General features: G+C 46.8%; 1 protein-coding gene across 2 annotated transcripts in view; it reads left to right on the forward strand.

Annotated features, from left to right (window-relative positions):
- MYO5B (myosin VB) overlaps positions 1-21,284 on the forward strand; it is a 340,915-nt gene that overhangs the window by 135,679 nt on the left and 183,952 nt on the right. For both annotated transcript variants that reach the window (XM_087869830.1, XM_087869831.1), the window contains exons 2-3: positions 6,826-6,936; positions 18,936-19,107. In XM_087869830.1, coding sequence (XP_087725956.1) covers positions 6,826-6,936; positions 18,936-19,107 — 283 coding nt within the window. The remainder of the gene's footprint in view (positions 1-6,825; positions 6,937-18,935; positions 19,108-21,284) is intronic.

Raw genomic sequence — 21,284 nt, forward strand, 5'->3', positions numbered from 1 at the left:
GGACATCACTTATGACATCTTTGCAAAGTGTTTGTGTTTTACGAACCTCATTTAAAGAACTGAGCTATGTGAGGGGTACACGTTTTTCTGGCCTAGAGGGATCCCTAGTCTCCTAGGTCTAGTTCTCTGCTTACCGTCCTTGCACGTTGAGCCTGGGCTGCAGGCAGGGTTGGGGAAGCAGCTTGCTATTCTTGCTGGTGTGGTCCTTCCTCCCTCGGGTGGCAGCTGTGTCCTCTGCCTCCCCTCCCTGCCTTTTAACAGTTGGTTCCCCCCCCCCCCACTTCCTTTGGAACTCACAGCATATCCACTTATTTCAATGCTGGTCACCTTTGGTCTGTTGATGCTACTCTCTGTGACTGATCATAGACTGGTCTTGGGTGGAGAATTTCGGTGGCTTCTATGTTGCTACGGGGGTAGAAGCTGACCAATGTGATATTGCATTTTCGAGTTCTAGCACGAAATTCATGTCCTGCAAAATGCTATTTGCCTACTTTGTCAATTTAGCGAAAGGGACTTCTCTTGTACCCTGCAACCAGAGCCCTGATTTTTCAATTACAGAGCAGAGATTTCGGTGCCTTCCGAACCGTGGCATCACGTCAGTGCTACGGTACAGCTGTGAACAAGGCCAACCACGTGCCTGCTGTTCGTGCCCTAACATGGGATGGAACGGATGGGCAATTTATCCAGTCAGCCACCAGGTTAGGCTGGGGGCTCCCCTCTTGTCCATTCCTGGGGGACAGTGCCCTGATGGTGTTTCAGGTCAAGGTGACATTGCAACCCAATCTTTAGTCTGCCTGATTCTTAAAGTACCTAGTGGCTTAATTTGGCATGTCATTGCAAGTGGCTGTTGGCACTTTTTTTCCTGTGTGCTTATGAGAGCCTTTACCTGTGTAAAATACACACTCGGGGACTTGGTCTATAATGAAGTTAATGTTTCCCCACGAGGGGGAGACAGCAGGGGACTTGAGGTCGCAGATCCTTTGGTCATGGCTCTGACCCTAGCTGCTCACTGTGAACTTGGGCAAATTGTTCTGTGCTTTTCTACCCCCAGTGTTCTCTGTGATGGATTAGTGATAACCCTGGTCATCTTACCTGAGTTTCAAACGAAGATGAAATGACTGAAGTACTTGAAGTTACTCATTTTAGCATAAGGTTGTGCAGGTGGCTCTCTTAATAATTCTAGGATGTGAATGTTTCCAGTGTCCCTGTTCTCCTTTGCCTACAGTCCATTTGGATTCTGAGGCTCCTTCTTGAAACCGTGATTTTTAACTCTGGTGGCACGTTCATTTGAAGCTTAAAAAAAATACAGTGCTCGGGCCCCACTCTGAGATTTCATCCTAATTACTCAAGTGTGGGGCGTGGGCATTGGTGGTTTTTTTTTTTTTTTTTTTTTTTTTTTTTTTTTTTTTTTTTTAAAGATCTGTGGATAATTTTTAAATGCCAGGCAACATTAACGATCCCTCCTCTCAGGGTTTTGAAGTTAAAGTAGGCTAGATCCAAGTATTGATTTTTAGGCGAGGCATGGCTATCTATGAAGAACGATTTGCAGGACATCAAAAGGATCCCAGTAACCTGGAAACACCTTAGGCTTATGATTTTCCCACTCCCTAATTCTCTGCAAGATCCCATCCGGATCCTGCCTTGTATGCCCACCGTGTACAAGGTTATCACGGGCCCTGTTGTCTAGTGCTTACAGTGCTCTGATAATGTGGGATGCATTTCATTCTTGGGACTGCTTGGTGAAGTACGTCTAACTTTTACTCATGTTGTACAGCTGAGGAAACAGGCTCAGAACCTTACTCATCAGCTTACCCAGGTGAATAAGTGGTGGTTGGAGCTCTTACCCAGGCTGCCTGGCTCTAGAGCTCCCACACTCAGCCACACTACTGCACTGCATTGTGATGAGTGCAAATAGGTAAATGTGGCCCCCTTCTTGATATGGCATTTACATTTTAGTGCAAGGCTTTCTGGAGGTAATGCTTTTAGCTCAGGATCAAGAATATTGGGGCTGGAATTTCATGCTGAACCACAGGCGGTGAGGAGAGGCCTCTGGGCACTGCGGGTCTGCCGTGCCTGCCAGTCAGTAAGTGAAACTACAGGCCTGCTAGCTTGCGGACTCATCGATGCAGAGTGGCTTGGTTCCCATCCCCAGGGATTGCTGTGATTGGTCTGAGTGGTTACCTGGCAAGGGAAGCTTTAAAAGCTCCCCCGGGGGGGGGGGGGAGGGGCGTGTTTCTAACCTGCCTCCAGGGTTGAGCATTCCTGCCTTGGGCAGCCACTCCCTCCAGCTGAGAACTGCCTTTGCAGGCCCTGCGGACAGTGGGGAGAGGAGGGTGGGGGTGGGGCGGCTGGAGAGTAGTTCTGGATACTGATGCTTCTCAGTTCACAGAGGCCTCTGCTTCTCCAGTAAATACACAGGCCTCTTTCCAAAAAAAAATCACAAGTTCTTTGATAATCAAGTCAGACTTCTATCACCTTAGACAGGACGGAGTTAAGCATTGTTAAAAGGGGGGGGTGGTACTGACAAGTTGAGTGGGGCTATAATTGGGTTATGTGGGTCAGGCTTGTCTTTCCTATAATCTCCCTTGAGGAAAGCTGGTGTAGAGGTCAGATTTGTTGGAAGGAATTCCTTGAAGGTGAAAAAACAAGAGGCAACACAGAACCTTGGTTCTAGGAAGTTTCCATCTGACCTGTAGAATTGATGGCTTTCTGTTAAAAGAATATATTTGACTGTTCTTAGACACTAGGAAAACCCATGCCAGTAGAGTGTATACGGGATGTTGTTTGTGTCCTCTGCAAGCCAAAACAGGTTTTTGTTAAATGGATGTGAAATTCATATAACATAAAATTAGCTACTTAAAGTCAACAGTTCAGTGGCATTTAATACGTTCACAGTGCTGTACAACCACCGTCTCTGTCTAGTTATAGAACATTTTCATCACTCCAAAGGAAACCTCCCTCCACGTCCTGCATGTCTCCACAGCTCAGATCTGTCTGTCTGCCTCCGGTCTTTGCCGGCTACTGTGGTGCTCCTCTCTCCCTCTTTAGCCTGTTTTCTTGGCTGTTTACTTTGCATCGATCATGTCCTGCCTTGTTTGGGATTACAGAGGCAATGGATCTTCCTCGGGTGGGTAGGTCTGGGGAGGGAAGAAATGGTGGGTTGTTTGCTAAGTCAGCATGTAAAGCAAAATTTGATTATGGTTAAAATTGTCCCTGGCAATCCCGTCAATTGCTCATCAAGTGTGGCATGCATGACGTTGGGTAAACAGCTCTGCTCGGTAATTTGTAGACACTTTAAGCTGAGAATCTGTGAACTAGGATGAAGGTGGGGAAGCAGGAAGCTGAGGGGAGGCCTGCCTGCAGATGTCGCCCATCCCGTACCATCACAATGCAGGGCTTCCTTCATTCTGCCTTAACAGTGAGCTGCTGTGATCTCAGCACATGTCCGCGTGTGTCTTTATTGTGGGGTTGGAGGAAGTAGGACAGCATCTAGCACAGTGGGCACGTAGTAGGTGCTCAGATGTTTCCTTGATTGGAATCTGGAGCTTGCTTGATCATGTGTGTAATACACAATGTCCTTTAAAAAGTGATGGAAGACTTTGGCCATTTATTTCCTCAGTTGGCATCAGTTGTTGCTGCCTTCCCTTTTCTTGGCTTGCCTGCCCCTTCTGGGCAGCTATTACTTTCCCCAGGAATTGGTCACATCACCCTTTGGAATATATTTTTATGTGAATTACCTACCGAACTAGATTGCAGGTTCCATGAAGTCAGGGTATAGATCTCCATGTTTCTACTTGATTACATGGCGCTTATCACAGTGTGTTTTACGTGGAAACCAGATGCCTCCTAAATGCATTGTTTATGGATTCCTCTCTCAGAAAACATTTATTGAACACCTACTATATGCCAGGGATACAAAGGAGCCCAATAGCCTATCTGAAAGATTTGGCAGTAGTGGGACGAAATAGATGTGAAGGAAATGCCTGCAAAACCATGAAGTTAATCATAGAGGGACTGCCACAGCTCAGAGTCGGTTAGGGCTAACCTGGGAGGGCACAGGGAAGGTCAGGGGTCAGTGAGGGCAGGGACCTGGAGCTTGGACTCTGCCCACACAGACAAGTGAGGAAAGGGCATTCTGAGCTGCGGAAACAGCGTGTACAAAGGGCGAGGGCAACAGACCTTCACTGTAACGGCCAGATAGTAAACCTTTCAGGTTTTTGGGCCATAACGTCTGTGTCATGACGGCACGACTGTCATCAAAGTGCCGGAGCAGCTGTAGACCGTATGTGAGTGGAATGCGTGGTTGTGTTCCAGTAAAACTTCATGGACACCAAAGTTTGACTTTCATGTTACTGACATGTTATCATCTGGATATCATCCCCCCCAGCCATTTAAACACTGAAAGATCATACTTCTGGGCTGTACAAAAAACAGGTGGCACACTACATTCGGCCCAGGGCTCTAGTTTGCTGACCCATGCACAAAGGCAGGGCTAAGAATGAGCACGTACTGAGGAAGCAGAAGAGCAAGTACTTAGGGGACGCAGTGATGCAGTGGGTGTGGCTGGAGGCTGGGGGTCTCCGTTTCTAACAGGCTTGCAGGTAATGGTGAGACTGAGGTCCTCACTTGGAACAGCAGAGAGCTAAATCATTAGGGCCCCTGAAGATGTGCTGGGTTCTGTGGGGTAGGAAAATAGGGACCGTTTTCTGCCAGTAGCTGTTTTGAGTCTGTTTTGAGTCTGTTAGAAGAGATTTATATAAGTAGAGAAATGGACTTTCCCAGAGTAAGAATTAAACAGCTAGGGCCAGGCAACGAGGTTTTCTGGTGTTGGTGCAATTAACAGGTCAGTGAGGGGCATGTGGACAGTAGGGGTCCGGCCAGAGGAGCCCCCGGGTGAGCCGGGACTTTGTCCCTTGGCTTCCAGGATGTCCAGCATCTCGACGGTGTCCACATACCATCCTTCTCTCCACTCCGTTCCTGTTGGGATTTTCCTCACTCTTCTTTGACTTGTCCCTTTTCCCTTGAGCCATTCCTGACCCCATTTACACAACGTGGAGTGCAATTCCTCCGGTGTGCTGTACTTCCGCGGCCTGGGCGGGAGGTCCCTGGAGCGAACTCGGAGGGATGACAGCTGTAGGGAGGCTGAGGAAAGATCCCTCACCTGGGGCATGGGCACAGGATCTGAAAAGTCTTTGCAGCTGGGTGGAAGGTAGGTTTATAGACGCGCAGAGGAGGGAGGTTAGAACACCTGAGGGGAGAAGAAATGTTGACAGTTAGGGTTGGCAAATGCTCAAAGTTTTCTCCGGAGGTAGCTCAGAGCATTCTTACTGTCTGCTCCGAAGCACTTAGGTGCTGTAAAGCTCTAGAGCGTCTTCTGTAAAGATAGTCATTAGAGCAGGCTCAGAGGCAGAGAGAAGTTCCTGTGGACTTGATTCTTCATAATGTACAAAACGACTTTGGCTTTGTGTCCTGGGCTGGGATATCAGGGATGCCAGGGATGCAAATTGGGGGTGGTTTGTGTTCCCATTAATGAGTGTTGTGAGTCTGTGGTTTCATGATTTATTCTTCTCAATGGTGAATTCGAGACCAGTGCAATAAGGGCCAGAGGCTTGCTTTTAAAAAGGGCAGTGAGCATCTGGAGGAGAGCACTGTAAAAAAGCAAGACCAGAATAAAGCCCACTGGCTGCTTGGGCCCAGACAATGGCTTGGCCCCAAGCGCTGGACTTGGAGCTGTCACTTCACGAGGGAGGTCGGTTATACTGACCCAGGCACATGTTCTGGCTGGCCTTTTTGGTCCTAAGAGCTATTCGTTTCAGGCTTGCTGAGAACGTTCTATGGCCATGAAACCATGTGTGTGTGTGCGCATGTGCACGCAGAGCCAGGTTCTAAAGCAAGCAGGCCTTGTGGCGGTCACATACCTATAGAATTCAGACGTTTGTCGGTCAGACGTAAGGCATGCTGCCACGAGTGATGGCCCCCCGCCCAGGTGCTGCCGTTCAGTGCACCCGAGCTGCGGTTTCCACGGCTGCTCGCTACACTCGCCTTGGGAGCTCTTATGTCCCCTCGGATTGTGAGTAGGTCCCAGGAGAAACTCAGTCTTGGTATTGCCACATTCTCGGGTGATTGTAGTATGCAGTCCGGGCCGACAGCCCCCCAGCTAGATCGAGAGGGCTTATTCACTTACCAAGAACCGTGTTCTACCCCGCTAGGAGTTGGCCAGCTTCATGGCCTTGCAAATCCTACAGCAGCTGGGGGAGCTTGAGCAAGATTTTGGGGTCTGTTTGTGGCTTAAAGGATTCACGAGTAAACGGAGGTTGCTGACACTTTCGGACTATGTAAACCCACTTTCAGTTTGCTGACACTTTCTGTCCCTTCTGCAGGGAAATGGCTTTGTCCCTGAATGCAGCGTATCAGAGCGGAGGTCCCCAAGGTTTGAAGATGGGCTCTTCTGTCTTGGCGTGTGTTGTTTTGTTCCTCAGCCGTAGCGCTCTAGGCGCTCCCTCTGACCTTGCTCTTTTGTCCCGCCCTTGAGGTGAGGTGTGCAGCTCTGGTGGGTGTAACCAGATGCAGGCTGGGCAGTCTTGCGGGCAGAATCATAATTACATCGATCTGTGGCCTTCTCTTAGGATCTAGAGTGCCCTCTGTCCCCAGTCCTGGGAGTTACTTACTTGTCACAGTATTAGACCCCCTTGTGTGTTGGAATGAGAAGGGAGGAAGGTATGTCAGGATGACTTTACAAGTTCTCTGGAGGGCCCCTCAGGGACAGCAGTACCTATGTAGACACCTGAATGCTTTATTTTTATCTTTCTTGTTTTAATCTTCCAGTACACGAGGGTCTGGATCCCTGACCCTGACGAAGTGTGGCGCTCAGCTGAACTAACCAAGGACTACGAGGAGGGAGAGAAGAGCCTCCAGCTCAGACTGGAAGATGAAACGGTGAGTGTGGGCCGTGCGGGGGAGGCCGCGGTTCAGGGCAGTGTGCTGTGGGCCGGCGTTCGCCCCGCAGAGTAGAGCTCTTTCTGCGTTTCTGGCATCTTTCTGTGGCTGCTGTTGATTACGTACGTGGAAGTGGCCGGCCGTGCTAATAAGTACATCCCCGCTGGTGTTGGCAGCCGAGCGATCTCTGGTGGCCACGGCAAGGGTCTTCTCCGTGGAGTCGGAGGGGAGGGTTCCCTTCATGGGCTGAGGCGTCAGCGGGAGGTGAGGCAGGAGGTGCCGTGGGAGGCCGCGCATGGGAGAGTGCTTGGAACTCTGGCTCTGGACCCCAGCCTGTCTGCGGATTGGGACCCTGGGTGGCTGACTCTGTGCCCTCGGGCAAGTTCGCAGTCTTTCTGTACCAGTTACCTCCTCTGTTCCACGCGAGCCATAGTTTGTCTAGGGGGCTTTTGAGCATAAAAGGAGTTGCTGTGTGACGTGTGCTTAGAATCGTGCCTAGCACGTGGGCACTCCGTGTGGCAGCTGGTGCAGCCAGATGGCTGGAGTAGTTGCCTTTCAGGTGGCTTCCGTCAAAAGGAAGACAGGTAGTTAACTATGAACTCTTCCTCCGATTTGATCTGATTTTCTTGAATTTCATGAGCCTTTTGCGACCACCCTTCTCTGTGAAGTGTGCACTTCACAAATATTTGAATACTTGCCCTGTGCCGGGTCTTGGGGGTGTATGTGGCCCTGCCATTGAGGGGAGGGAACACAGGTAGAGCAGCGTGGTGTGACACATTGCAGGAGGTGCAGAAGCAGGTGGATAAGGTGTGGGACGGGAAAGAGAGGGAACCTGAGGAGGTGAAGGCGTTGAGGGAGTTGAAGGGGAAGGAGCTGGCCGTCGAAGACTCAGGGTAATGAGCGTGCAGTGTCCGGGGCAGGAGTGGTGTGTGCGCCAAAGCCCCGAGGCTGCACGATGTTCCGTCTGGGTGTTGAAGGAAAGGAGGCCTGTGCACCGGGGCATCGTTTGAAGAAGGGGTCGGAGAGGTGGCCCGAGGACGCAGGCCCAGGTCATTTGGGGGAGACTAGAAATGCGTCGGCAAAAACTTGGGAGTATAGTTGACAGACAATGTTAGTTTCAGGCGGACAGCATAGAGGTTCGACAAGTTTATACCTTGTGCTATGTGGGTATTAGGCTCAGTGATAAGTCTTGAGAAAGATGAATGCCACATGAAATCACTCATTTGTGCCTTTTTAGGATATCATATGAGAAACAGGTTTTGAAGGAAGTGGCAGGAAGAAACCAAGAATTGGCTTTGGGGGTGGGTTACTTTGGAGAGGCTGCTGTATGGACGGCATTGGGTGGCGGGAAGGCTAGAGTGCTTCTGGCCTCCCTCTGAGACAGCACTAGCCCTAAAAATTGGTTCCATGTCATTTAGCCCTTAGTCATTGACTCTCTTGTATTTTTTTCTTCTTTCAAGCATCTTGGTCTTGTAGTAATGACCTACTTGTCTTATCCTTGGCTCACATAGTCCTACTATGTGTTGGTAACTCATTGATTAGTAGAAAGATGGAACATCTCCCCTTACTTCTGTTTCTATCCCCTCAAGCCTATCACTCGGTAAAACTGGGACACGAATTAGATTTTTTACACCAAGGTGTGCATGCCTCACCTTCCCCTTCCTGGCAGCAGACGTGGCTAGCCTCTTGGTTTTGAGGCGAGAAACAAAATTCCCGACAGATGGAATCATGTTTACCGTGTGGAATAACTTCCCACCCCACGCCCCAAACAAGATGAAATTAGTTCACCCACTTGAATGGTGTGACTTTTATTCCAACACATTTCATTTTAGATGATCTTTTAAGTGGGTGGGTATTTTTAAAGGGTTGTACGGAGGTAGTGAGGAATGACCTGCCGTGTTGCTAAAACAGAGCAGATGCTTGCCTCCCCAGCTGAAAATCTGCCCAGCATGACTAATCCTGGCAGCTGCCCAGGGCCCCCCTCTCCCCACCTGCTATGTGGCCAGTCAGTGTGTGATCAGAAGGGATGCCTGGGGCCGCAGATTAGCAGCTCTTGAGAAATAATGGGCTCTGAACGTCCCGCTCTGTCCAGGTCACTTGCAGACTGTGGTTCGCCCACTGCTGGCTCCAGGTGGTCCCCAGGAGCCACGAAGCTGAGCTGTGGACCAGAGGCAGGAGGGTGGAAGTTAGAGGACCAGCCTCTGCAAGCTTGAAGAGCATGTGCTCTGTAGCCCAGACCGTCCCTGATGTATCAGGCTGGCCGAAATCCACCTGGCAGTGCTCCCCCACCCTCCTACCACCAAAGTCCAAGAGTGTGGGTTTAACTACGGTGGCAAGGGATGAAAATAAATTCATTCTCTTTGGAACCGCAGTGTTCTTAACCCCCCGCTTCTACCTTACTGCTCGCTTGTACGCTCCGCTCAAGGTAGTCAGACTCCGTAGTGTTCCTCGGAGAGGTTTCTTCTTCAGTGTTGCCTAGTTTAGTTGGGATCAAACGCACAAAACATAAAACTGGTCACGTTAACCATTTTTTAAATGCACAGTTCAGTGACATAAAGTACTTCGACATTGTTGTACCACCATCCATGTCCAGAACTCTTGATCTGGCAAAACGGAAACTGTCTCCATTCTGTGCTAACTCCCCCCACCCCCCCAGCCCCGCCAGCCACTGGTGACTCTGTTCCACTTTGTGTCTGAGTGTGATGGCTCGGCTCTCGGTACCTCCTAGAAGTGGAGTCCTACTGTATTTGTCCTTCTGTGTCTGGCTAGTTTCACTGAGCACAATGGAAGATACTTTATATTTAAGCCTATGGGAAACTTCTTGGAAAAGGATAGCGTCCTCTCTTTCTTCCTGCATCCGTGATGGGTGCAAAGTATCCAGGAGTGCCAACCCTTAACACAGTGCTGCTTTCCAGCTGGACCAAGCATGTTTGTCCCTGTTGGCAAACCTTGGTGATGCGGAGTTTCCTCCTTGTTTGCCTCAAGTAGAGAGTTGAGCCTGGCAGGCCTTCTGTCTCCTGCTTTCACCTCCCTTGTAACTCCTGCCCTCTAGTGGCAGGGGAAATGCCCTGTTTCCATGGTTTTGCACTTAAATTTTTTTTAAATTTTAATTTAAATTCTAGTTAGTTAACATGGCAATGTTGATTTCAGGAGTAGAATTCAGTGGTTCATCACTTACATACAACACCCACTGCTGCTCATCACCAGTGCCCCCCTTAATACTCGTCATCCATCTAGCCCATCCCCCACGCACCTCCTTCCATCAAGCCTCAGTTTGTTTTCTATTGTTGAGTCTCTTATGGGTTGTTTCCCTCTCTCTTCCTCCTCCTCCCCTAAGTTCACGTGTTTTGTTCCTTAAATTCCACATATGGTGGGGCACCTGAGTGGCTCAGTTGGTTAAGCAGCCAACTCTTGATCTTAGCTCAGGTCTTTATCTCAGGATTGTGAATTCAAGCCCCATATGGTGCTCCACACTGGGTGTGGAGCCTACTTTAAAAAATTTTTTTCCACATGAGTGAAATCATATGGAATTTGGTTTTTGTTCTTTTATTCCCCCCTTAGGATTTTGAGAATGAGAGCGCACGCACGCTTGCCCAAGGGGTAGGAGGGGCAGAGGGAGAGGGAGAAACAGATTCTCTGCTGAGCAAGGAGCCTGACACAGGGCTCGATCCCAGGACCCTGAGATTATGACCTGAGCCAAAGGCAGATGCTTAACGACTGAACCACCCAGGTGCCCTGGAATTTGTCTTTCTCTGAGTGACTGACTTTGTGTAGCATAATACACTCTAGCTCCATCCACGTTGCTGCAAATGGTAAGACATCGTTCTTCTTGATGGCCGAGTACTATGCCATTGTATATTTATACCACATTTTCTCTATGCGTTCGTCCGTTGGTGGACACTTGGATCCTTTCCGTAGTTTGGCTATTGTTGATAATGCTGCTGTTAATATCAGGTTACACATACCCCTTTCAATCTGTAGTTTTGTATCCTTTGGGTAAATACCTAGTAGAGCAATTGGTAGATCATAGGGTAGCTCTATTTTTAACTTTTTGAGGAACCTCCATACGGTTTTCCAGAGTGGCTGCACCAGTTTGCATTCCCACTAACAGTGTAAGAGGGCTCCCCTTTCTCCACATCCTCGCCAACATCTGTTGTTTCCTGTGTTGTTGATTTTAGCCGTTCTGACAGGTGTGAGGTGATACCTTATCGTGGTTTTGATTTGTAGTTCCCTGATGATGAGTGATGTTGAGCATCTTTTCATGTGCCTGTTAGCCATCTGGATGTTGTCTTTGGAAAAATGTCTAGGTCCTCTGCCCATTTCTTAACTGGATTATTTGTTTTGGGGGTGTTGATATGTTCTTTATAGATTTTTGGGTACTAGCCCTTTATCTGATATATCATTTGCGAATATCTTCTCCCATTCTGTAGGCTGCCTTTGAGTATTGTCGACTGTTTCCTTCGCTGTGCAGAAGCTTTTTATCTCAATGAAGTCCCAATAGTTCATGTTTGCTTTTGTTTCCCTTGCCTCTGGTGACATGTCTAGCAAGAAGTTGCTGCGGCCAAGGTCAAAGAGGTTGCTGCCTGTGTTCTCTAGGATTTTGATGGTTTCCTATCTCCCATTTATGTCTTTCATCCATTTTGAATTTATCTTTGTGTGTAGTATAAGAAAGTTTCATTCTTGTGCATGTTGTCCAGTTTTCCCAGCACCATTTGTTGAAGAGACTGTTTTTCCATTGGATGTTCTTTCCTGCTTTGTCAAAGATTAGTTGACCAGAGAGCTGTGGGTCCATTTCTGGGTTCTCTGTTCTGTTCCATTGATCTATGTGTCTGTTTGATCTATGTGTCTGGTCTATGTGACAGTACTATACTGTCCTGATACCTGCGGCTTTGCTTTTCTTTTTCAGGATTGTTTGGCTATTTGGGGTCTTTTGTGGTTCCATACAAATTTTAGGATTGTTTGTTCTCACTCTGAAAAATGCTGGTGGTATTTTGATAGGGATTGCTTCGGATGATATAGACATCTTAACAATGTATGTTCTTCTAGTCCCCGAGCACGGGCTGTTTTTCTGTTTCCTTGTGTCCTCTTCAATTTGTTTCATAAGTGTTCTATAGTTTTCAGAGTACAGATCTCTACCTCTTTGGTTAGGTTTATTCCAAGGGATCTTATGGTGTTTGGTGCAATTACAAATGGAACGGATTCCTTGATTTCTTCTGCTTCATTGTTAGTGTGTAGAAATGCAACAGATTTCTATACATTGATTTTTATATCCTGCTGAATTTGTGTATTCGAGCAATTTTTTTTGGTGAAGTCTTTCAGGTTTTCTACATAGAATATCATGTTGTGTGCAAACAGTGAAAATTTGACTTCTTCCTTGACGATCTGGATGCCTTTTATTTCTTTTCATCGTGTGATTATGAGGCTGAGACTTCCACTGCTATGTGAAATAGTAATGGTGAGGGTGTACATCCTGTCTTGCTCTTGACTGTAGGGGGAAAGCTGGTTTTCCCCGTCAGGAGGATTTTAGCTCTGGGTCTTTGGCACATGGCCTTTATGATGTTGTGTACGTCCCGTCTCTCCCTGATTGTTTCCTGCCCGGGTTCGTATCCAGTGTCCCACAGCCACCTTCCTGGCAAGTCCACCCTGTGTGCAGGGGCCTCCCTGAGTGTGTGTGAGAGGAAGACGGGCATACCTGAGCTTGAAGGAGCGGGACGTGCCCCACCTGTGTCTCTACATACCCAAGCCCTTGAGCGTTGGCGGGGCCAGGGCGAGAGGGTGGATGGAAGCCTGCATCTGTTAGTAAAGGCATACTTCCTCAAAATTTAAGTGAAACTGACAGTGCTAGTTTTTGAAAATGAAAACATCTAATATATTACAAATATACCTGCAACTCTCCATTATTCCATCTCCATCTGGCTGCCAGCGTAAAGAACCATTATCTTTAAGCAGGTTGTACCTGTATGTATATATAAACCTAAGAGGAACGTGAATTATGGAGTGTTGCAAAATCTTCCTCATGTCGTGTTGCCATGGTTGCAAACACTGTGCCTGATTTGTGAGTGCCTCTGGAGCCTGAGGGCCTGAGGGGAAACAGGGAGCTGGACATTGGGCCTGGTATTGGTATTTCCACGTGTGAATTTTCTTTGCAGTTGTGCCCTCTGAAAGGCAGGATGAATGTGCTCATTTGCCTTTCCTTTAAGCGTCCTGACTGCCCAGCTCCTCCCCACCCTCCAAAGCGGTGTCAGTCTCTGGCTTTGGCAGAGTTCCCGTCCATAGACCTTCAAGGCATCTGGAGGCCATTGCGTTACTGCAAGGATGTGGGGCAAGCGGTGTGCAGAAGCATTTTCCTGGGGCCTAATGAGTTAGTCACAGGAGTGTGTGTTGAGGGGTGCAGATCTCACTGTGTCAGCACTGAAGCCTGATGCCAAGTGGCAGAGTGACCACGTGTTCTTTCATAAGCTCCTATTTTGTGTGTAAGATGATGGAGCCCTTGAAGATGCAGGGCCCAGGGAAAGGCCCCTCTTACTCAGGTCTAAGGACGGTGCCAAACATGTCAAGCTGTTACAGCCAGGAGATTGCCAACCGGATTCTTTATGTTAAGATGCAGATGTTGCAGAAGAGCTGGGACCACTGTACTTGACCGTTGGTGCACTTGGACCTGTGCACCTGGAGAATGCCCACGGGTCTTGTCAACCCGGTTCAGAGGAAGTGTCGGCTATATGCACGTCTGGCAAAACTAGAGCTGAGAGTGGTAGATACTCTTGTCTCAGAACGTCTTAGTGATTTTGATTACTAGGTTTTTCTTTTTGCTTTACTGGTTATTTCTGTTCTTTTACTATTTGTTTGGTCACCTAATAATTTTTTGCCTTCAGTAGCTCAACAATCCACAGTTGAGACAGTCTTTGTTTAGATGGCAAGAATAATATGACAAAGACAGTATTTATCCTGTTTAAATTGTACGTATACAAAAAACATTTAAAGTTATGAAATAAATGGCACATAAAGATCTATTGGTAATATTGTTACCAGTGCAATTAGTTATCTTGCCTAACGTAGTAGGTTATACTTTTCTAAAGGAAATATTTTTGTTGCAAAATACACATAACCTAGGATTGATCCTCTCCACCGTGTTCTGACATGTGCAGTCAGGGGCATTAAGGGTATTCACACCACTGTGCGATCATCACCAGCTTCCATCTGAGAGATCGGTCTCCTATTACCATTGCCCTTTTCCTTCACTGTGTTGGGGATCTTTTCTGTCAGGATATTTTGCCCGGCTGCTTCTGCTCAGAGATGGGTGAAGCAGTGATTTCTGCCCCCGGTCCCCCCAGCCCCCAGCACAGGGACGCTTGGCAGTGTCTGGATACCTTTTGGGTTGTCCTAAGGAGGGTGATCTGCCACTAGCCTCTGGCAGGTAGAGGGCAGGGCTGCCGCTAAGCACCCTAGAATGCCCAGGGCAGCCGGTGCCCTCCCCCCATCCTAAATGCAGACAGTGTGGAGGTTGAGGAAACGCTGGATTAAGCCCATAGAGAAAATGGTCTGGATAGTTCATTGCTGAGACCCAGCAAGTCAAAAGCCAAACTAGGACACCACGATTCTAACAGAATGTCTAAGCTGTGTTTCCTGCAGTAACTTGGAATCAAAAAGATCAACTTGGACTGCGTGTTTTTATGCTGCTGTCATTTTGTTTAAAATTCACACTTCCTGTTTTATATTTTCCTTTATGGCCCTTTTCTTCCCTTAATTGTATCACCATTTATTCATGATTCATTAAAAGCAATTGATTGATGATATGCCAGGGTCTGGTTATACAGCAGTGAAAACAGCACGTCTGTTCCCTTGTGGGGGCTTCCAGTTTAACTTGTAATGTGTGTAATACATACGGAAGTATACGGTTTAGAAAATGAAAAGGTCAAGGCCAGGAATCTTTGGAAATCTATTAGAAACTTGGTGAGATACTTGACTGTACCTCCACTGTACCTTTTACACTCTCCCCAAATGCACTCTGTCTTTGAAACCCCCTTGGGCAGCTACTTCTGAGTTCCTTGTTGACTTCTCAAAGCAAGAACACGTACCGTGGTAGAGACCATACCTAAATGCTCCACCTTGGTTCTCAGCCCATTTCAACTTGTCTGTTTGGGTGCCAGAGTACATTATGTGTAGCCTTTCAGGGTCAACACCAACCCCTTGCCAGCTGGTAGCCGTGTTCTTACTAGCTTCCTTTTCTCTAGATCTCTTAGTTCTATGGGGTAGAGGAGGAGGAAGAAGTTGGCTTTATCTACCATATATGCTGTTTCTTAGCCCCAAATCTTTGTGTTGGGAGTTGTCATTCAAAGATGTTTCTAGGATTATGTTCTCTTTATGTAGTTCCGTGTAACGTGAGTTAGAATTGATGTGAGACAGGTCATGAAAAAACCCAAAATGCCATTCAGCTAATATTTTTTGAGCACCTACTAAGTACTCTAAAACCCTAGACCCACAGAGCATAGAGCAATCTAGACCGGTGTCGTCCAGAAGAACGTTGTGGTACCGTGGAATGTGGTCTATCTGTATTGGCCAGTATGGTAGTCACTGGCCACAGGTGTCTATTGGGCCCTTGAAATAGGACTAATGTGGCTGAGAAACTGAAGTTTTGGTTCTATTTGATTTCAACAGCCACATGTGCTACGCTACTGGAAAGTGCAAGAATGGACCAATCCCCTAGGCTCTTACTCTATATTCTCAAGCTTTGGCTAGTCCCAGTATGCTAGGTGAGGAGCAATTGGAGATGGCCATCTATTCCTCATCTCAAGGGGGAGGTCGAGGCTCGTTCCGGGTGGGTGACTGAGAATTAAATCTTGTCGTGAGTGTTAACATTGAGTTCCCTCCTCACCTCCAACGGCCCAGTTATTACACTGTGAAGTTTTTGTGCCGGGAAGTTTTCATGGTCCCTGATCACATCCCAAATACTTAGATTTCAAATGAAACCATGTTGGCTGTGAACGTTCAATACTAACAGCAGTGTTAGAATCAAAATCCTATTAAAAAAAAAAAATCCCCTGACGTGTTTCCTTCCCGGCTCCCCTCTGGATGTCCGCACACCCAGGATCGGTTCCGTTGAATGCTGAGCTTGCGCCTCCGCTGTCCCTGCTGCCGCTCTGGGTGTTTTTACTGTTCAGTTCTGTAACCAGGACCGCTGGCTTATTTGTGGACCTTATTTTCACAAAATCGCATGTGTGTTTCCCTCTGTGCGCTTGGGGAAGGGTTTTTGAGGGAGTGTTTCATCTGCGGAAAGATGGAACACCAGCGTTTCTGTCTCAGGGTTAAAGACTTGGAGCTCAGGTCCCCGCTTTCTAATCTGAACAATGAGGGGTTGAGCTAGGTGAGCCCTGCGGTTCTGCACTTGGCTACGTCCTGCGCTGCGAACCAGGGGTGGGAGGCCGGTGCAGAGCCACACGGGACACGCAGAGCGCACCTGCTGCTCCAGGGGTGAGGGCGTCTCCATGGGGAGAGGGAAGGTCGTGTTAGAGTCCCAGTGACACCAGTGACTCAGCTAGAGGTGAAAGGTGGCGGGGGGAGCCATCACCCTTAGAACCTAAAATCTCAACATACTCCATTTCTCGTTGCCTACCTTCTGGAAATATTTGATAAAAGACCTCTTCACAAAAAGAAGAGCTTTGACCCACACCCCCCCCCCACACACACACCCCGACACACCCAATAGGAACCTATACAAGGAAAACCTGTCATGGCTAAAACTGTTGATAATTTGTGAGGATGTCGTTCCACAGAGAATGACGTAGTTTAACAGAGTTTTCAAAAAAAAAAATCCTATATTTCATTCTGTAACCAACCTCTTCGTAAATTCAGCAGGATGCTGTGGGTAGCGGCTTGCCTATAAATACAGGTGTATGTCAGGTTTTACTTTCATGATTTATAGATTGTTGAGATCTTGGCCCATTTGTGAAATTGTCTCCTGAGGCCAAGAAAGAGTCTATTCATGAAAGGGTCTGACGGGGTGTTGCCAGCCGCCTTCTAAAAGGCCAGTCCCTCTGAACCTGTGCCATAGGCCTGTTTGGCCGCATCCTTAGTACTGAAGGTCTTACCAGTCTTCATGCCTTTGCTTACATGGTGGGTAATGGTGCCACTAATCTATTACTTGCATTTCTTTGGTTAATGGCAATCGAATAGTTTTTCACGTTCTGTGGAGTTCTTTTTGTGGCTTGTATCCTGTACGTTATTTTCTCTTGGGGTATTGCTTTTCTTTTTGGCTTTTAAAACTTTGGTTACTAAGATCGATTCTGTTACGTAATGCAAAATCCTTGTTCCTTCTCTGATTTTCTGCATGTGCTGTGTTTTATGATGGCTTAAAAATTCTATTGATAGTCAAAATACAAAAATTTTGCAACATACTTCTGACTCTTGCATCATTCTTTAAAAGTACTTCACTTCCGAAGCTTTAAATTTACTACCTGCCTACATTTTCTCATTTTGGTGTTGTTTTTTTAAATCTGAAACTCACTTTGTATGAGGGGATGAGAATAGAACACTGGTTCAATTTTTTTTTTCCCTAAATAGCTTCAAGTTTACCTACTGCTGTTATAGGGGAAATTCCTTTTAACAACTTTCTTCCGTGTTATGAACAGATTCTCCTTCTGTGCCTGCATTTATTTCTGGATCTGCTATTAGGTTTCATCTGTCTGCCGATTTTAGCACCATTACTCTGCTTGCTGGCTCTAATATACCTTAAGGTCTGGTTGTGCAAGACCATCTAAAAGTGGGACAGGAGAGAACATTGATATTTATGCTCTTTAAAAAAAAACCTGTTATTCCAGTAAATTGAGGCTGTGCCCATAAAATTTCCTGAAATGCTTATATAGAAGAGTGGTTCTTTTTTTTTTTTTTTTTAAAGATTTTATTTATTAATTTGACAGAAACAGCCAGCGAGAGAGGGAACACAAGCAGGGGGAGTGGGAGAGAAAGAAGCAGGCTCCTAGCGGAGGAACCTAATGTGGGGCTCGATCCCAGAACGCTGGGATCACGCCCTGAGCTGAAGGCAGACGCTTAACGACTGCGCCACCAAGGCGCCCCAGAAGAGTGGTTCTTAAAATATCTATACCACCTGTCTCAGAAGTACTTGTGGATTTTTTAAAATTTCAGATTCCTGGGTCCCACCCCAGACTCTGCCTACACATGAGTAGTGTTTGGGAAACTGTTTTTACAAGCTCTCAGATTTTAAAGAACACCATAAAAAATTTAGATAAAACAGTGTAAGCCATAGCCAAGATTCTCCTGTTTACACACTAAAGAACATCATCTTTTTATTACATAAATATGTATATCCATGAGTCAGTTATAAATATATCCTGTCAGTAAACCTCTTTTGAGTACTCCCGTCCAAGTGTTATGCTAAGGACACAAGGATAGCACCTTGCATTTGAAACTTCCTGAAGACACACGTGTATATATCTCAAGCTTCTATTATATATTAGATCAGAGTAAAATGATTCCCCTGGAGTAGCTGGTAGTCAGCTTGTCAGATACATGTGTGACTTGAGGGCATGTATGCAGAGCAGTTAGTTGCAAGGCAATCCCAATAAAAAGCGAATGGGTTGGTTGATGGGGGAGAGGAAAGCAACAGCCTTAAATGGGGCCAAAGAAGGTTTGTGGCATGGGAGGAGGAGCAGTACTCTTATTGCAACCAGAATGAAAAATGTATTAACTCAAGAAGCTAGTAGAATATGTCATTAAATCTCATTGTGCTTCCGAATCTCTCGTGTTGTTCATTCATTTTATCTCCATACACTGGATTTACCTGACCAGCAAGTATCTGTCTGGGCTGGTCTCTTATGGCAAGACCAGCATTTTGTTCAGTTGGCCCTTCTTTAAAATGGGTTATTGGTCTTCACGACTTACGATCATGTTAGGGCAGTGATCCTAGCCCACATGCCAGGACATTGGGTGCAGGCTACATGGTTCCTAACCCTGCCTTTTTGTGTCTGTTCCTTGCATTTCTTTAGATTCGGGAATACCCCATTGATGTCCAAAGCAACCAGCTGCCTTTTTTGCGGAATCCGGATATCCTGGTGGGAGAAAATGACCTAACTGCCCTTAGCTACCTACACGAGCCTGCAGTTTTGCATAATTTAAAGGTCCGTTTCCTGGAGTCGAACCATATCTACACTTACTGTGGTAAGTGGTGTCCATCTGTTGGCTGCATGGGTTTGAAAGTACTTACAGTCTTCAGACTTTACGTGGTCAACTCTCTAATAGTTAGGAATCCTACTAGCATTCTCGCAAGTACGTCTTATCTGAGACCCTTGAAAGGTTTGCAATCAGAGAATGTGGCTTAATTAGGCTGCCCTACATCTCTGTGGGATGATTGGTGTTAATCACAGCTCAACCAGGGAAGAAATGGACCACACCATGTGGCTTGACTGACTTCGGCGTAGTCCTAGAGTCTGTAGGAGAGGAGTAAAGGCATCCCAGGGTCCTAGCTCAGGTGTCTGTTGTCCTCACCGAGCGCACTCCTGGAAATGGATGCCCAGCTGGCTTCTGTTCTCAGCCTAAGGCTGCTGTCTTTGGCCCTTTTCCTTGCCATGTACGAACATAGTGCATGATGAATATTTGTCGAATTCATGAGCAGAAAACATGACAAATGTTTTAAAATAAAAGTCCTGAAATTCTCAGTTTTTTCTTGAAACTTCTCAATTTCCCACATTGCAATTTTTTTTTCTTTTTTGAGTATGAAGTGGTGTGGTGAAAACTAGAGCCCTGTAAATCATTGTCTGAGGAGCAGACCTTTTCTCAGGGTCTGGCTGAGCGGTCAGGCTACGGGCTGCTTTGTGGGGGGGGGGGGGGTCGTCCCTGCTGTGCTTCAGAGTCCTGGTCTTCTGTGTTGATCACAAGGGGGGAGCCTCAGGACCAGAGTTCTTCTCACTGTGCTATTCCACTTCGGTTTGGAATCGGTTGGTTGGCTACTAAGTTCCGGTGAGCTTTTCTGCTAGATTTCAATGCTTGAGAAGTAGTTTCCCCAAAACTCCTTCAGCCCAATTGCTAGTGGGGATTTTATTTGAAAAAGACCCATCATTTATCAGAGGCTTCAATAAGTTGGGCTTAAAAAAAAAAAAAAAAGTTTAAAATCTCCCTGTTTGGGAGAAAGGAATAAATGACTATCGGCTTCACTTTTTAAAGTCCTCCCTTCTAAAAGAGGTCCTGGTGTCTGTACGTATTTCTCCCAATGCCCCTTGGCTCCTCCGGCTTCAGCTATTCAGGGTGACCAATGTGGCACAGAATACAGAATCCTCAGGAAGCACTCCTTTCTGCTCTGAAAGTGGCTAAGACATTTTAGGAAAACGTGAGACCTTAGAGTATAATACCAAAATCTGAATGCTATGTGAATTAGGCTTTTATACATACAACCCGTAAGGCTGTTTTTAAGAGAATTCTTCAAGTCCTTAGCTTGAGGTGGAATTTATTAGTCCTGGGTGTTATTTTTTGGTCTAGGTTGTCTTTTTGGGCAAACGTCCATTTGAAGACTTCGTGGGTGTCCTTTCTCTCCCTTAGCCCTTTCCCCTTAGCCTGAAATGTAATAAACCAGATGATTCCAAGTATTCTCTGGTGTCCCCCCCCCCTTTTTAAATAGACTTTTTAAAGCAACTTTATTTGGGTTCACAGCAAAATTGAGTGAAAGAGATTTCCCATATAACACCCCCTCCCCCCCCACATGCTCAGCCTCCCCTCCTATTAACATTCTGTTCAAGAGTGGTACATTTGTTAGAATTGACGAACCCACAGTGAGACAGCATTATCACCTGAAGTCTGTTGTTTCCATTGGGGCTCACTCTTGGTGGTGGACATTCTATGGGTTTGGACAAATGTATGATGACATGTATCCACCATTATGGTATCCTAACAGTAGTTTCACTGCCCTCAAATCCCTTGGGCTCTGCTTGTGCGTTCCTCCCTCCCCCCAGTGCCTGGCAACCACTGATCTTTCCTACCGCCTCCATCATTTTGGCTTTTATGGAGTATCGTTGGGCTGGAATCACACAGCCTTTCCGGATTGGCTCCTTCCACTTAGTAATACGCATTTAAGTTTCCTCCATGTCTTTTCATACCTTGATAAACCACTTTTTATAATACCTCACATTTCATCATCTGCACGTATCACAGTTTGAGTCACTTATGGAAAGCCCTCTTAGTTGCTTCTCAGTTTTGGCGGTTGTCAAAGCTGCTGGGGACATCCACGTGCAGGTGTTCGCATGGGTATAAGCGTTCAGCCCCTTTGGATAAATACCAAGGCGTGTGAAAGCTGAATCACACGGTAAGGGTATGTTTTGTAAGAAACTGCCAGGTGGCTCTACCGT

The sequence above is a fragment of the Ursus americanus genome, chromosome 19 (genome assembly GCF_024610735.1).
Source record: "Ursus americanus isolate L20-20 chromosome 19, mUrsAme1.1.p, whole genome shotgun sequence".
NCBI classification, from domain to species: domain Eukaryota; kingdom Metazoa; phylum Chordata; class Mammalia; order Carnivora; family Ursidae; genus Ursus; species Ursus americanus.